Source organism: Hevea brasiliensis, chromosome 6 (genome assembly GCF_030052815.1).
Source record: "Hevea brasiliensis isolate MT/VB/25A 57/8 chromosome 6, ASM3005281v1, whole genome shotgun sequence".
NCBI classification, from domain to species: domain Eukaryota; kingdom Viridiplantae; phylum Streptophyta; class Magnoliopsida; order Malpighiales; family Euphorbiaceae; genus Hevea; species Hevea brasiliensis.
In genome coordinates, this window is record NC_079498.1 from 24,919,949 (window position 1) to 24,935,090 (window position 15,142).

General features: G+C 36.1%; 1 protein-coding gene and 1 non-coding gene across 8 annotated transcripts in view; both read left to right on the forward strand.

Moving 5' to 3' along the window:
* The window catches only part of LOC110661290 (uncharacterized), a 33,583-nt gene extending 18,441 nt beyond the window's left edge, over positions 1-15,142 (forward strand). Inside the window, exons 1-10 of one of the 7 annotated variants that reach the window (XR_009149476.1) lie at positions 10,495-12,042; positions 12,188-12,338; positions 12,427-12,528; positions 12,637-12,732; positions 12,840-12,933; positions 13,423-13,565; positions 13,725-14,022; positions 14,280-14,400; positions 14,489-14,845; positions 14,927-15,137. Coding sequence is in view for 2 of the 7 variants with exons in the window: in XM_058148500.1 (XP_058004483.1) it covers positions 12,267-12,338; positions 12,427-12,528; positions 12,637-12,732; positions 12,840-12,933; positions 13,423-13,679 (621 nt within the window). In the remaining 5 variants the exon portion in view is untranslated. The other 6 variants (XR_009149475.1, XR_009149478.1, XR_009149477.1 and 3 more) reach the window with 6 other exon arrangements.
* On the forward strand, positions 8,374-8,480 carry LOC131181127 (small nucleolar RNA R71). The gene has a single exon (XR_009149755.1). It is a non-coding gene; the product is annotated as a small nucleolar RNA R71 (small nucleolar RNA).

Here is a 15,142-nt window from a genome sequence, read left to right on the forward strand (position 1 = left end):
AAGGTCCTACAAGATTGAACAAAAGTAAACTAAACACTAATCTATGTCTATTGTTTTTCCTTTGTCCAAGGATGTTGCTATAATGGTGGCTACTGTCATCGAAATGATGGTGCAGGAGGAGGTGATGGAGGTGGGGTGGCATGCCCGTAAACATCATGAGTTGCTTCACCATCTCCTTGATTCTTTCTGTTTGTCCCCGGTTTCCATGACAAGGTCAAATAGTTGATCATGACGATCCTTTAGTGTATCAAGACCATCACAAGCTTCCTATCCACAAAGTAGATATCATCACTAAGCTGTCGAGGTAGGTGAATAAGGCTTTAGTGTTGAATGGAGGAGGTGTGGATGAGGTAGGTTCAAATTGTAGGAGGATGGGCTGAGCAGAGGTAGCCGGAGTGTCTGAGTAGGCCGAGGGGTGGGGTAGGGGTATTAGGGTGCTGTGGGACAGGTGTGAAAGGTTGGGTTTCGTTGTGCAATAGGCTCGGTTCTGCAGGTGGCGATTATCATCAAAATATGATAAATGAAACCCTGTTTGGTTAAGTGTGCAGATCAAAATAGGAAGTGTCCTCAAGTGCTGGGATTGAGTGCTCTGCAGGATTAAAGCCAAAATGCTTGGCTATGACAGTAATGAGTCCACCCAAAACAATGTCACCAATGGATTTGGTGGCAATATGCAGCACATGTTCGCAAAAGAAGTAACCTGGAGACACCTTAACTTTGTGAAATGCACACCATAACATAAAAAGTTCAGATTTGCCCACAGCACCAGAACTAGTCCCTCTGCCCAATATGGTGCTAGCCATCAACCTATGAATAAACCTAAGTGCAGGGTCAAGGATTTGGGATGTTTTGGACCTACCAGCAGAGAAGGTTTGGGGTTGGTTTGTTATGATTCTCCAAAATTGGGCAGGATTCCAGATGCCCTTATTGGCTACCTCTACTCCAGTATGTGGCACTCTAAAGAACCCATCAATTGCAAAACCAAAAATGCTATGAAATTGATCCAATGACAGCTCTCTATTTTGCCCCAAGCATCTAAATGTCATAATTGGCTTATGGTCTACATCATGCAAGTTGAGGGTAGCAGAGAATGAAGAAATAAACTCCAAAACTAGAATTGGATAAACTACCTCTTGCTTATGCACAAATTCTGTCCAACCCATACCGTCAAGAAATGCAACTACATTATCAAATAAACCCATAGATTGTAGAGCATCAACAGATATATACCTAGTAGGTTGTACCCTTCTATCTTTGAGTCTTTTGAAAGCGGCTTTTTGAATTGTATCAGGGAGAGGCCAGGGTAGCTTTGATACAAATGGGGTTGCTGAAATTGTCTTTTTGCTGGAAGAAGGTGTAGAGGCTGGAGCTTTTGGCTTTTTAGGAGGTGGCTCCGAAAATGGGGTGGGTGGGTCTTTGCGTTTGGACAGAGGAGGAGCAGAGGACATGGGTCGCACGGATTTGGATCGGATTTTGCGTTTGTATGTTGTTGATGGAGGTGGTGGTGGTGTCGTTTGTGGTGGAGGATTGGAAGGGGGATGTATCGAAGACAATGGAGAGACTTCAAGAGGAGAGGCGGGGCGGGAATGTGGAGGGGAATCCATGGTCGATTGGAGAAGAGATAGGGGAAATGAAAATGTAGGGGGATTTAGGGTTTCGTGATGAGAGCGCTGATGGAGAAGATGGGAGAGAGACGGCGAGAATGCCGGAAAGAATGAAGGTTGAAGGGCGGTCGTGGGGTTCAAGAGTCGGGAAGTGGAGGTGGTGGGAATGGTCTTTGCTGAAAATGAATTTGAATCGGGTTGTAGGAGACGCATAAGGGAAAATGATTTATGCATAACCCGGCGTGTTTCAAAAGGATTTATATTTGAAAAGTGCTTATGCACAAGTGCATAGGTTATGCATCGCCCTTATGCATGTTTCGTGACTTGAAATGGTGAGGAGCGAAGTCATGCGGGAGTGCATAAGTTATGCACTCCTTATGCATCTCTCGCAAGAACGGTTTTCAGAAACTTGGGTCATGCAGATGTGCATAAGCTATGCACTCGCTTATGCACTCGCGCAATTTTTTTGAATTTTGGTTGGTGGTCATGCGAAGTGCATAAGCTATGCACTCGCGTAGGTTTTGAAATTCAGAATTTTGGTTATGCGTAGTGCATAGGCTATGCACATTGCTTATGCAGTCTCGCAACTTTTGGGATTTTCTGTTTCGGTTATGCAGAGTGCATAGGTTATGCACTCGCTTATGCACTCTTCGGCTGAATTGATTTTTGGAGATCTTGGTTATGCGTATGCATAACTTATGCACCTTCCTTATGCATCCTCGCAAGGTTGATTTTTTCGGTTTACGGTCATGCGTATGCATAGGTTATGCACTCGCTTATGCAACCTTCGCACTGGAGCTTTGGATTTTTGGTTATGCAGAAGTGCATAGCTTATGCACCTTCCTTATGCAAACTTCGGCAGAGAGAGAAAATGAAGGATTTGAAGTTATGCAAATGTGCATAAGTCATGCACTCACCTTATGCAAGTTTTGACAGATATGAAATTTGACAAAATGAGGTTATGCAGAGTTGCATAAGCTATGCACTCTGCTTATGCACTTGCAATAAAGGTGAAAAATGGCAAGAATTTTGGTCATGCAGGATTGCATAAGCTATGCAGTTGCTTATGCACAAATTCAACAAGATCAAGAATGCAATAGAACATGGATTGCAAGTGTGAAAGATACCCTGGAATGATGAAATATAATTCTATGAAGCACAAACCATGAGAAATTTTCATCAAAAACACATCAATATATTCAAAGTTCATAAAAAGTGCATCACACAAGCATGTAAAAATGGATCCTACATAAAAGACCTTTGAGAGCTATGCCATTTTGACTCAAATTCTGCAAATCAACATTTAGCACATAAAACTCCATAAAATTTGCATGAAGTTGCATCTAACCACAAATGAGAAATGAAATCTCCAAGATTTGTCAAGAAAATGCAACATTTCTACCTTGTATCCTATAACCCCAAAGAAGTTCAAAACTGCAAAAATGACCAACTTACCACCATAATATCATTATAAGCACAAATATTAGAAAATTACCCACCCAACCTCACCAAAAACACAAGTGATCTGCTGCAGATTCTATTTTTCTGCTCTACAGAAGATACTTTTCCTCTGCAATAACCAGATTGCAGCTTTCAGCAGTTCACTAACCTTCCTCCATTTAAATACATCCAACCTCATCAAAAACATGAGCCATTTGCTGCAGACACCCTTTTTTTACTGCAGATTTTATTTTTCCTCTGCATGAACTAGATTGCAGCTCCTGCACAGATTATGCAGCAAAAGCTTATCAGTTCTTTTGAAGGACAAAATTTTCCAAGTTAAGAATTACTTCCCCAACAGTTCACCAGCCTTTCTTCATTGAATTACATCTACAAGGGACAAGTTTTAACAATGTCAAAATTTTAATTTGGGGAGATTTAAGATAAAAACAAAATTAATGAAAATGAAAGTAAATCAACAAAAGCAAAATAAAAGGACTTGGGATGCCTCCCAAGAGGGCTAATTTATAGTCCTTAGCTGGACTTTTCATGAATTTCGCTGAAAAGAGGTGAGGGATTGGAGAGCTTGTAACAGCTTGCTCCTAGTATTGGGTCTCCAGTTATGTAATGCTTCAATCTATGCCCATTGACCTTAAAATTCCCAGATTTTTCACTCCAAATTTCTATTGCTCCATAAGGGAAAACCTTAGAAACTCTATATGGACCAGTCCACCTTGACTTGAGTTTTCCAGGGAACAATTTCAATCTTGAGTTGAACAACAAAACTGAATCACCTTCTTTGAATTCCTTTTTCCTCAGATGCTTATCATGCCAAACTTTAGTTCTTTCTTTGTAAATACGGGCACTTTCATAAGCATCAATCCTCAATTCCTCAAGCTCATTAAGTTGTAACAACCTTTTCTAAACAGATTGCGTAATATCAAAATTCAAGGTCTGAATGGCCCAATATGATATATGTTCTAGCTCCACAGTAAATGACAAGACTTACCATACACCAACCTAAAGGGAGTAGTTCCTATAGGGTTTTGTAGGCGATCCTATATGCCCATAAAGCATCATCTAGTTTGATAGACCAATCTTTCCTAGAATTGTTCACTGCTTTCTCCAAAATATGCTTGAGCTCTGTTAGAAATTTCAACTTGTCTGAAGTTTGAGGATGGTATGGGGTAGCTATCTTGTGCACTACACCATACTTCCTCATTAAGCTCTCAAATTGCTTATTACAAAAATGGGAACCCCCATCACTAATTATAGCCCTAGGAGCTCCAAATCTGCTCAAGACAAATTTTTTCAAAAATTTTACTACCACTCTAGCATCATTAGTTGGAGTTGCAATAGCTTCCACCCACTTTGACACATAGTCAACCCCAACTAAGATGTATCTATTACCATATGAAGGAGGGAATGGCCCCATAAAATCTATTCCCCAAACATCAAATAATTCCACTTCAAGAATATTATTTAGGGGCATTTGATCTCCTTTTGACAAATTTCCACTCCTTTGACATTTATCACAATCCAACACAAATTTCCTCACATCCTTAAAAAGATTTGGCCAAAAGAAACCAGCTTGCAAAATTTTACTATTGTGCCTTAGAGATGCCAAAATGTCCTCCATAATCAGAAGCATGGCAATGATGCAAAATACTCTGGATTTCCTCTTCAGGAATACATCTTCTAATTAGACCATCACAACATCTCCTAAAGAGTAAAGGATCATCCCATCTATAAAACTTCACTTCATGCAGAAACTTTTTCTTTTGTTGCCATGTTATACCTAGAGGTAAAACTCCACAAGATAAATAATTCACAAAGTCTGCATACCAAGGTAGTTTAGCAACAAGAGAGAAAAGTTGTTCATCCAAGAAAAACTCATCAATAGGGATTTCATCCAATTCTTCACCATCCAATTTCAACCTACTAAGATTATCATTATCTACATTTTCAGCTCCTTTCTTATCTCTAATCTCCAAATCAAATTCTTGTAGCATCAGAATCCACCTAATGAGCCTCGGTTTGGCCTCCTTTTTACGGAGCAAATACCTGATGGCTGCATGATCTGAAAATATAACCACCTTTGAGTTAATAATGTAAGGTCTGAACTTTTCCAATGCAAAGACAATTGCCAAAAATTCCTTTTCAGTTGTTGCATAATTTGTTTGAGCGTCATCCAGTGTTCTACTAGCATAATAAATAGCATAAGCCTTTTTGTCCTTTCTTTGACCAAGAACACCCCAATTGCATAGTTGCTAGCATCACACATAATTTCAAAAGGTAGGCTCTGGTGGTTGCATGATTGGTGCGATGATGAGAGCTTGCTTCAACTGCAAAAGGCATCCATACACTCTTGGTCAAATTCAAATGGTGTGTCATTACTTAACAAATTAGACAAAGGTTTAGCTATTTTAGAAAAATCCTTAATAAAGCGTCAGAGAACCCGCATGTCCTAGGAAACTTGAATTCCCTTGACATTGGTAGGAGGAGCCATCTTCTCTATCACTTCAACTTTGGCTTTATCAACCTCTATTCCTCTGTTAGACACCAAATGTCCAAGCACTATCCCTTCTGAACCATGAAATGACACTTTTCCCGCTTTAACACAAGGTCGATTCGCACATCGCTGCAAAATTTTAGAAAGGTTAGCTAAGCATATATCAAAAGAAGATCCATAAATGTAAAAATCGCCCATAAAAACCTCCATTATGTCTTCAATGAAATCGAAAAGATTGCCATCATGCACCTCGAAAAGTGGTGGTGCATTACACAACCCAAATGGCATCCTTCTATAAGCAAAGGTTCCATATGGACAAGTAAAAGTGGTTTTCTTGATCATTTGGGTGGATAGGGATTTGAAAAAACCCGAATATCCATCTAAATAGCAAAAGTAAGAATGCCTAGCTAGTCTTTCCAACATTTGATCAATGAAGGGAAGTGGAAAGTGATCTTTTCTAGTGGCAACATTTAATTTTCAGTAATCTATGCACATTCGCCAACTAGTCACCGTTCTAGTGGGAATTAATTCATTATTTTCATTTTTGACAACCGTCATTCCACCCTTTTTGGAACAACATGTACTGGGCTCACCATGCGAGATGGGATATATGATCCTCGCATCAAGCAACTTCAAAATTTCCTTTTAACAACTTCTTTCATATTTGGGTTCAACCTCCTTTGATGTTCAATAGATGTTTTACAATATTCTACAAAACAGATTCTAAGCATTCAAAAATGTGGGCTTATTCCCTTAATGTCATCTATGGTGTATCCCAAAACTTTCCTAAATTTTCTCAACACTCTTAACAACTTATCAGCCTCTAAAGTACTCAAATTTGCATTTACAATTACTGGATAAGTGTTATTAGTGCCAAGAAATTCATACCTGAGCTGAGAAGGAAGTTGCTTAAGTTCTACCTTAGGTGCATCTTCTTCCTTGAATGATGGTTGCTTAAATTCGCTTTTTCCTTTTGTGTGAGTTGAAAACCGGAGCAAATGAATGGTGGACTTCCCTCTAAGTGTTGAGTATATGCAGCTACATGAGGGTTGTCATAGTCTATGCCTCCTCCATGAACCAAACAATTTTCAAGTGGATCTTCTGGATATTTCTTTCTGAAGTGTTCTTCAACCAGCTCATCAATAATATCAACTCTCAAGCAAGTATCAGCTTCAGAATGATGCTTCTTCATAGAGTTATTAATATTGAAAATTAATTGCTCTTCACCAACCCTAAGAGTAAGCTTTTCTCCTTTCACATCAATCAATGCTCCTGCTGTAGCTAGAAAGGGTCTCCCCAAGATAATTGGAATATTAGAATCTTCCTCCATGTCCAAGATGACAAAGTCAACAGGTATATAGAACTTTCCAACCTTCAGGGGCACATTTTCCAAAATCCCTTCAGGATACTTGATTGTTCTGTCAGCTAACTGAAGAGAAATATGGGTTGGCTTTAGATCTCCCATGTTGAGCTTCTCATAGATAGAAAGGGGCATAAGGCTAACACTGGCCCCTAAATCACATAGAGCTTTTGTAGAACAAGACTCTCCAATGTGGCATGGAATTGAAAAACTACCTCGATCCTAAAGCTTTGGAGTAAGTATCCATTGGAGGAAAGCACTACATTCTTCTCACAAAGCTACAGTTTCATCATCTTCAAGTTTTCTCTTGTTTGAGAGAATTTCTTTCAAGAATTTTGCATAAGAGGGCATTTGTGAAAGAGCATCAACAAAAGGCACATTTATGTAAAGTTTCTTCAAAACCTCTAAGAACTTCCCAAATTGCCTATCAAGCTTGGCTTTGTGAAATCTTTGTGGAAAGGGAAGTTGTGGCTTGTAGGGCTCAGGAGGTATATACTTCTCTTCTTTTTCTTCAAATTTCTCCTTACATTTTTCTGCACTCTCTTGTTTTTCACTCTCACTTCCTTTTTCATTTTCTCTCTTCTCACTGTTTTCACTCTTCTCATCATTTATAACTTTTCCACTTCTTAAAGTAATAGCTTGACACTGCTCTCTTGGATTTTCTGGTTGACTTGGAAGCTTTCCAAAAGATTTGGCACTTGAGGAAGATGCTTGTTGTGCAACTGGTTTTCCAAAGATTCATTGGGTGTTTGCATTTGTTCCAGCCTTGCTTTCACCTCTCTCATCTCCTCATCATGCTTATTTTGGTTGGCAAGAATCTGTTGCAATAAAGCTTCAGTGGTGGAATTTCGTTCTTGCTGTTTTGGTGGAGGGTTCATATTTTTCTGCTGAAAATTGGGCAATGGTTGCCTATTTTGCTGATATGGAACTTGACTCTGCTGTTGTGGTTGAAAATTCTGATTTTGAACTTGACCTTGCTGATTGCCCCATGAAAAGTTGGGATGATTCCTCCAATTTGGATTGTAAGTTTGAGAATAAGGATTCCCCATTTGCTTGTTTCCATAATTACCAACATATGCTTGTTCTCCATAATCTACTCCACGGTGGTTGTTTCCTCGCATAAGCCACTTGTTGTGAACTTCCGTGATGATGATGAACTAACCAACATACTCAAATCTTCCATTTTCTTAGCAAGGACATTTGTAAGTGCATCAAACTTTGCATTAATCATGTTGAATGGATCAAGATCATACATTCCAGCAGCTTGCCTTTTCTGAGTTGGAGCTGATCCTCTTGGACTACTCCAAAGATGAGTATTCTTTGCAATTTTCTCTAATAACTCATAAGCTTCATCTTCATGCTTTATAATAAATTCTCCTCCTGTTTGAGCATCAATAATTCCTCTGATTGCAGGAGTGACATTTGTGTAGAAATTCTGATTTATCATCCATTTTGGAATGGCATGATGTGGGCATAATCTCTCTAATTCCTTCCATCTCATCCATGATTCATAGAGAGTTTCATCTTCTCTTGGTCTGAAAGCTGTCATTTGATTCCTCAGCTCTTGAGTTTTTCCAGGTGGAAAATATTGTGCAAGAAATGCATCAGTTAGTTGCTCCCAATTTGTAATGGAGTTGTGAGGTAAAGAATCAAGCCAATCCAATGCTCTATCTTTCAAAGAGAATGGGAATAGCTTCAATCTTGCTGCATCATCAGATACTCCAGGTTGTTTTTGCATGTCGCAAATCATAGCAAACTTCTTCAGGTGTGTGTGTGGATTTTCAGAAGGATGTCCTCCAAATTGAGAGTTTTGGATCATTTGAAGAACTCCAAAATCCATCTTGTAACTATTTGCATCAATTCTTGGTCTTGCTATGCTCTCTCTCAAGTCATCAAAACGAGGAAAAGCATGATCCATCATACTTCCCCTAGGCACATTTGCATTAACAACTTCTTCACCTTGGGCTTCATTTTCATTGTTTTGACCATTTCCAGCATTACCAACACCAATTCTAACTCTTTCATCAGCCATGTTTGCTTCTAATTCAGTCTCTCTCGAAACTTCCTTCCTTCTTCTGGTTTCTTTCTTGTTGGCCTTACAAAATTTCTCAATTTCAGGATTAAACAGTAAGGTTGTGTCACTTGAGCTTCTAGCTCTTCTCATAAAAGATTAAAGGTACCTGAAAAAGAACAAACAAACACAAAATGAAAAGATAACAAAGATAAAACTAAAAACAACTAAAATAATCAAGAATTCAATCTTAAACAAACAACACCCCGGCAACGGCGCCAAAAACTTTATGAGTCCCAACCGCAAGTGCACGGTCGCATAAGTAGTATAGAAAAATATCGATCCCACGAGGAGTTGTGTTAATGATTGAATTTTCGATATAAAAGTTGACTAAATTGAAGTATTTATGAGATTAAAATGATGAATTAATGGGTAATGGAGTATGAGATCTAAATGTGCAAAATTAATATTCTATTCAACAATGTATTAATTAAACTAAAATTGCATCAAATAGAAATAAGCAAGTTCAAATATGGCAATATTTAAATTGGCAAATGATTAAATTCGATTAGAAATTAACAATGGTAAAAGTCGATTCCGAGTTCGGATTTCATATTCGAGCTATTTTGGGATTTTAAATTGGTTGTCCAATCTTATGAAACTTATGAGTTTTAAGGAGATTAATTCTTAAATCCTTTGAATTCCCTTCGGGTGAGACAAAGAGTGCCTTAATCAAACTAATCCTACTTTCGTGGAGTTAGAATTAATTAAGACCCATTAAGTTCCTTAATTAATCGTGAATCCTCTTAATCCTTAGCCTATTTCTAGGTCTAAGTTAATTAAGTCCAATTTCTGATTATCTATCACAAGGCCTTCTCCTTTCGGTGCTTCAACCATGGATTAAGAACATTACTCAATGGGATCCTACATTAAGCATGTCATTAAGCTTACAAGAAATGAATAAAACTCATTAAGGCCACAAAATATGGATTACCCAATCAAAATCCACAAATATCTCAAATATTACAACCCTTACTCCAGAATCAAAAGTAAACTACTCACTATCCATAATGATTACAAGATATGATGAGTTTAAATGGAAATAAAGCTTTAATCTAAGCTACGAAGTAAGAAATTAAACACTAGAAATGTAGAAAAATGTAAAGGAAGGAAGAAATCTGCAAATCTTGGTTAAAAATGGTGTGGAAGGTGAAAATGACTCCTCAAATTCTCTTCTCCTCCTTTTCTTCTTTGCTCCTTGCCTCCTCTCTAAAATGAGAAAATGGGACTATTTATAGCATTTTTCTGACATGGAGCCCTAAAATAGTATGTTCTAGGAGGAATTATTTGAGGGAATCTCCTGCCAGCTCATTAATGAACTCTTCATGGGACTGCATAAGTGGACTGCATAAGTTATGCAGTCCCTTATGCTGATTCTCGGGTCCCTTATGCGAAGCTGCCTGACTTGGTGCATAGGTGATGCACCATTTCGGGAATGTGCCTCAGGGAGGCGAGACTGTGCATAAGCTATGATCTCCTTATGCACATTTAATTTGGTTGGGAACAGTGTTCTTCCTCCTTATGCAGAACTGCATAGCTTATGCGGCAAGTTATGCACAGTTTGGTCTATGCATATTTTAGCTTGAAAACTTGCTTTTGGCATCTTTTTGCTGTAGAAGACACTCCTCAATGGCAAAATTCTCTTTAGTCCTTCAAAAACACCATTTTTCCTACAAAACAAAGTAAAAATTACAAATTAATCCAAAATCGACAATTATGAAAAACTAACTAATTAACTAATAAAATTAGCTAAAAATGACTAATAATCAAATAAAAATGGTTATGAAATTAAACCTAAATGATTATGCAAAATGTATGCATCAATTGACACCATCTTTAATCAACTCCCACGAAATAATGATGGCTTGATCAAAATGGTTGCAATGATGGGTTGGGAATTTTTAGAAGATCTGGGCGACCATTAGGAAGAGGTGAGCATCACTTGCTCATTGATGATTAAAAGCATAAGGCACATCTTTAACATTCTTAATAACTGTGAAGAAGTTTGGCCTTATGTTGAGTAAGTATCATTTTTTTTTACATGAACAAAATCATATAATCCTAATATTATCCTATGATTTCTTACAAAATAAACGTTGTTATAGGAAATATAAAGGTTCATTGCTTAATATGAGTCATAGGGATTTGATGAGATGTTATAATTCAAAATTCCCAAACTGGTTCTTTAATCATGCACGTGAACTTATCTAATATGCTTGATTTTAATGAGTACATTACTTTATTCATATAATTCAATATAAATAACTATATATCCACATGATTTGATGATAAACTTCTAGGTGGTTGAGTTACATGCGTAAGGAGCAATTTCTAATGACTTACTCCATTTAGCTGAAGGTCCTTTAACACACTACAAGTGTTATACTGGTTATATTATGAATGGGTTTCGCTTTCATGCTTTAGATCATCAGAAAATTAGACAAAGTCAAAACTCTGGTGTCATGTCTAGGGGTGACAATAATTCTCCTGACAAAGAGTATTATGGAACTTTGATGGATGTGTGGGAGCTATAATACTCAGGAAGGAATCAAATTTCATTATTTAAATGTGAATGGTTTTATGTGCGACATAAAGAGACTGGCTACATAATAGATAATTACTCAATCACAAGTGTCAGAGCTAATGCTCGATTAAGTATAGAGGAGCCTTTTATTTTGGCTTGTCAAGTTGAGGATCCAAAAAATCCAAATTGGGTTGTTGTAATGAAAACTCATCCTCGAGATCTTTATAACATGCCTATTGAATTACAGGATGATGTTTGTGAAATTGCTGATGATAATGAGGTTTACCAAGAAGAGGAAAATGACATGCATGGTCATCCAACAAGACCGTTAAACAATGATGATGATATTATTGACTTGAATAGGGTTGATATTGATCCTGAAGAAGTTCCTATTCAAACAGCTCGAGAAATTCAAGAACAAATTGAACAAAATGATGAGGAAAATAATCAGGAAGGAAATATAGATGTTAGTGAAGATGAATTTGGAGATGATAATAATGAATTTGAAGAAGAAGATGATGATGATTAAAGGTGGTTTTAAATATATTTTTTTTTTAATTTTGACATACTCTTCCTATTGTATCTGTTTATTTATCAGGTATAATTTGGTATATTGACACATTGTTATTTTTTTTATTAAGTTTGTTAATGTTTGTTCATATTTTAATTTGTTTAGGTGATGACAAGTGTAAGTCAATGTAAGAAGAATGATAGGAAGATGCCGCCTGGGTTGAAAAGTTGCATATCTTTTGCACATGGTGATTCGTCTTACGAAACACTTTCACCCTCCCAATCAGAAAATTTTTCTGATTATGTTACACCTGAAGGTATTTATTTAAATATTTGAATTATTTAGCTTTGAATGGTAATGTTATAATTTATTAGAAAATTGTGATATTTTTTTTCAAATTTTAGATGGATGGAGACAAGTTTCAAGGTCTAACCCTATTTGCAAGCTCACTAGTATTATCAGTATTGTTCGCATTCAGAGACAATCGTCTCCTACATCGAATATTGGTATATTTACATCTATTACAATTATAATTCTTATAAGTGCAAGCTTACACATGAAAAAGTTATAAGTTATAAATACTAAGTAATCGATTTTATTTTTTTTATATTTAGGTAAAAAAAGACAACTTTTTAGAGCCAACTCTAATCATGCACCACCTGCCATTACTGATGCTCCATCACTATCTTCTCCTCCTCTATCAATTATCGGTATAATTTCATATTTTACTTATAAATAAGTGTCGAATTTTTGTTTTAGAAATTTGGAATTATGATAGTTATATAACTAAATTCTTTTCTTATGATATGATGTAAAGGAAAGCAGGCAATCTTTAAGAACTAACATTGAAAATGATCCAGTTGGTGTCAGTAATGCTCCTTCATTATCTTCACCTGCTTCAAATGTTGTCGGTATGATTCTGTACATTTTAACTAAATTTCAATAAAAGTTTTATTTTAATAATTTTGAAGCGTAATAGGTATGCATATGAATGCTTTTGTTATTTTATAATTTTAGAGGAACGAATACAATCTTTGAGGGCTCACATTGATAATGAGTCATTTGGTGCTATTAATGATCGCTCACAATCTTCGTTTCCTCCAATTTCTGCTACTGGAGTCAATAATCAGTCTGATAGAAATCCTTGTGGTAATTTTTACACACTTTTATAAGCTAAGAGATTGATAAAAGTATTAGAAGTTCACCAAATCTTGCTATTTTATTGGATTAATCTTTTTGCTCATACACATTTGATGAGTTGTGTATATCGGATGATTATTTTTTTTTTTTGGTTCTTCCATTAAGACGTTTGGCTAGTGGTAGGGGATTGTACAAAGGTATTTATCTTGATAAGTTGACAAATGGAAAAAAAGACAAGTTGATTATCTTCATACCCCCAGGAAAATATTTTCGACCAATTGGTGAACATGGAAGAAAGTTGGCATCATGGTTAGGATATTGTGCAAGATCTTGTGGTCCACCTAAGGAGCCTTGGAATGCTATTGAAGCTCGATATCGTACTCGTTTATGGAGTATGATTCAGGTTAACTTCATATGCTTTTTTAGAGTTTCTTGTTTGAAAAAATTCTTTTTATCCTTTAAATCGTATCACGTTATATTTTTTTTATATTCTATGTTAAATTGCCAAATAAGATGAATACATGATATTGCATAATTAAGAATCAATTTTTAAATTTTATAGGATTACTTTAATGTAAGTCCTAAGAGTCCAGAAAAATGGAAGAAGCTTGAGGAAATGCAGAAGGCGAAGCCTGACACGGCTGAAATAAAAAAAAATAAAAATTGAAAAAAAAAAAGCTAAGTTTGAATTCTATTGTTTCTATGAGATGAAAATATTATATCGCAAATGGAAATACAAGCCACACCTTAAGTATTTGAAGTACTCAAGTGATGATGAACGACTGCAACATGTTCCTGAAGGATTGACTGTGGATACTTAGAAGGAAATGTTCAAAGTTTTTGCTAATGAGGACTTTCAGGTACTTTTTAATTACTTTTTCTATTATGGTAAAAAATAAATATTTTTTTAGCATCAATATCATGTAGGCCTTATGTTCCACTAATACAAATAATCGTGCTAGTCAAAGAATTATTGCTTCAACTGGTCCCACTCCTTTTGCGCAAGTAGAGTATGATATGGTAAACTATTAAAAAAAATACTATTTACTCATAGTTATTTCTTTTCTTTAGTTATATTATGTTATATAATGCATGGTTAATATAATTAATACTATAGATGGATGAGGAGATTGGTGAAGTACCATATGCTTCTGAAGTCTAGATGGCTACACATGGGCTCTTGGATGAGCAAGGCCAAACACAATGGCATGATCCAGAATCATCAAGGATATATGCAAGTATTTTGACTATGAAATTATTAATATTTTTAGATTATATATAAATATTTTTAGATTATATTCACATATTTAATATTATATTTTGTAGGAAGAGATGCAAAGGATTGAGAAACAACCAACAAATGATAATGAGACTGGTCCTACTCCAGATGATGTCTTAGAAGAGGTGTTTGGCGTTAGATCTGGTTATGTTCGTGGTAAAGGATTAGGATACAAAGCAAGCACTAGAGGAATGGCATGTGGTTCTAGAAATGAGGAATTAAATGAATTGAGAGACGAGGTAGCAAGGTTGAATGCTCCTTTGAAGGAACAAGAACAACGCAATAATGAGATAGCACAACTAATTGCTTGACTCAAGGAACAAGAAGAGCGCAATTTGGAGTTTTTTAAAAGATTTGAGAGTGTGATAGGATACAAATCATCAGAAAGTCAGGATATGACAATAGTAAGTACTTTTTAGATATATTTAATTTCATGAATTGGAAAAACTACTTTTTGAATGATCTTTTATTTAAATCTATTGTAGGATTAACATATCGAGTGATGAAGGGTTGCAGACTAGCAATGAAGTTGAATTAGAGTTTGAACACTTCTATTATTATGGGAGTTTTATTTTGAATATTATCAAGTATGAACAAATTAGGAATAAAAGTAGGTAGATTTAAGTTTATTTTGCATACTAGCTACGTGCACTTAAAAATTACTGTTATATCATACTTTAAAACTTATGTTACGTTTTATT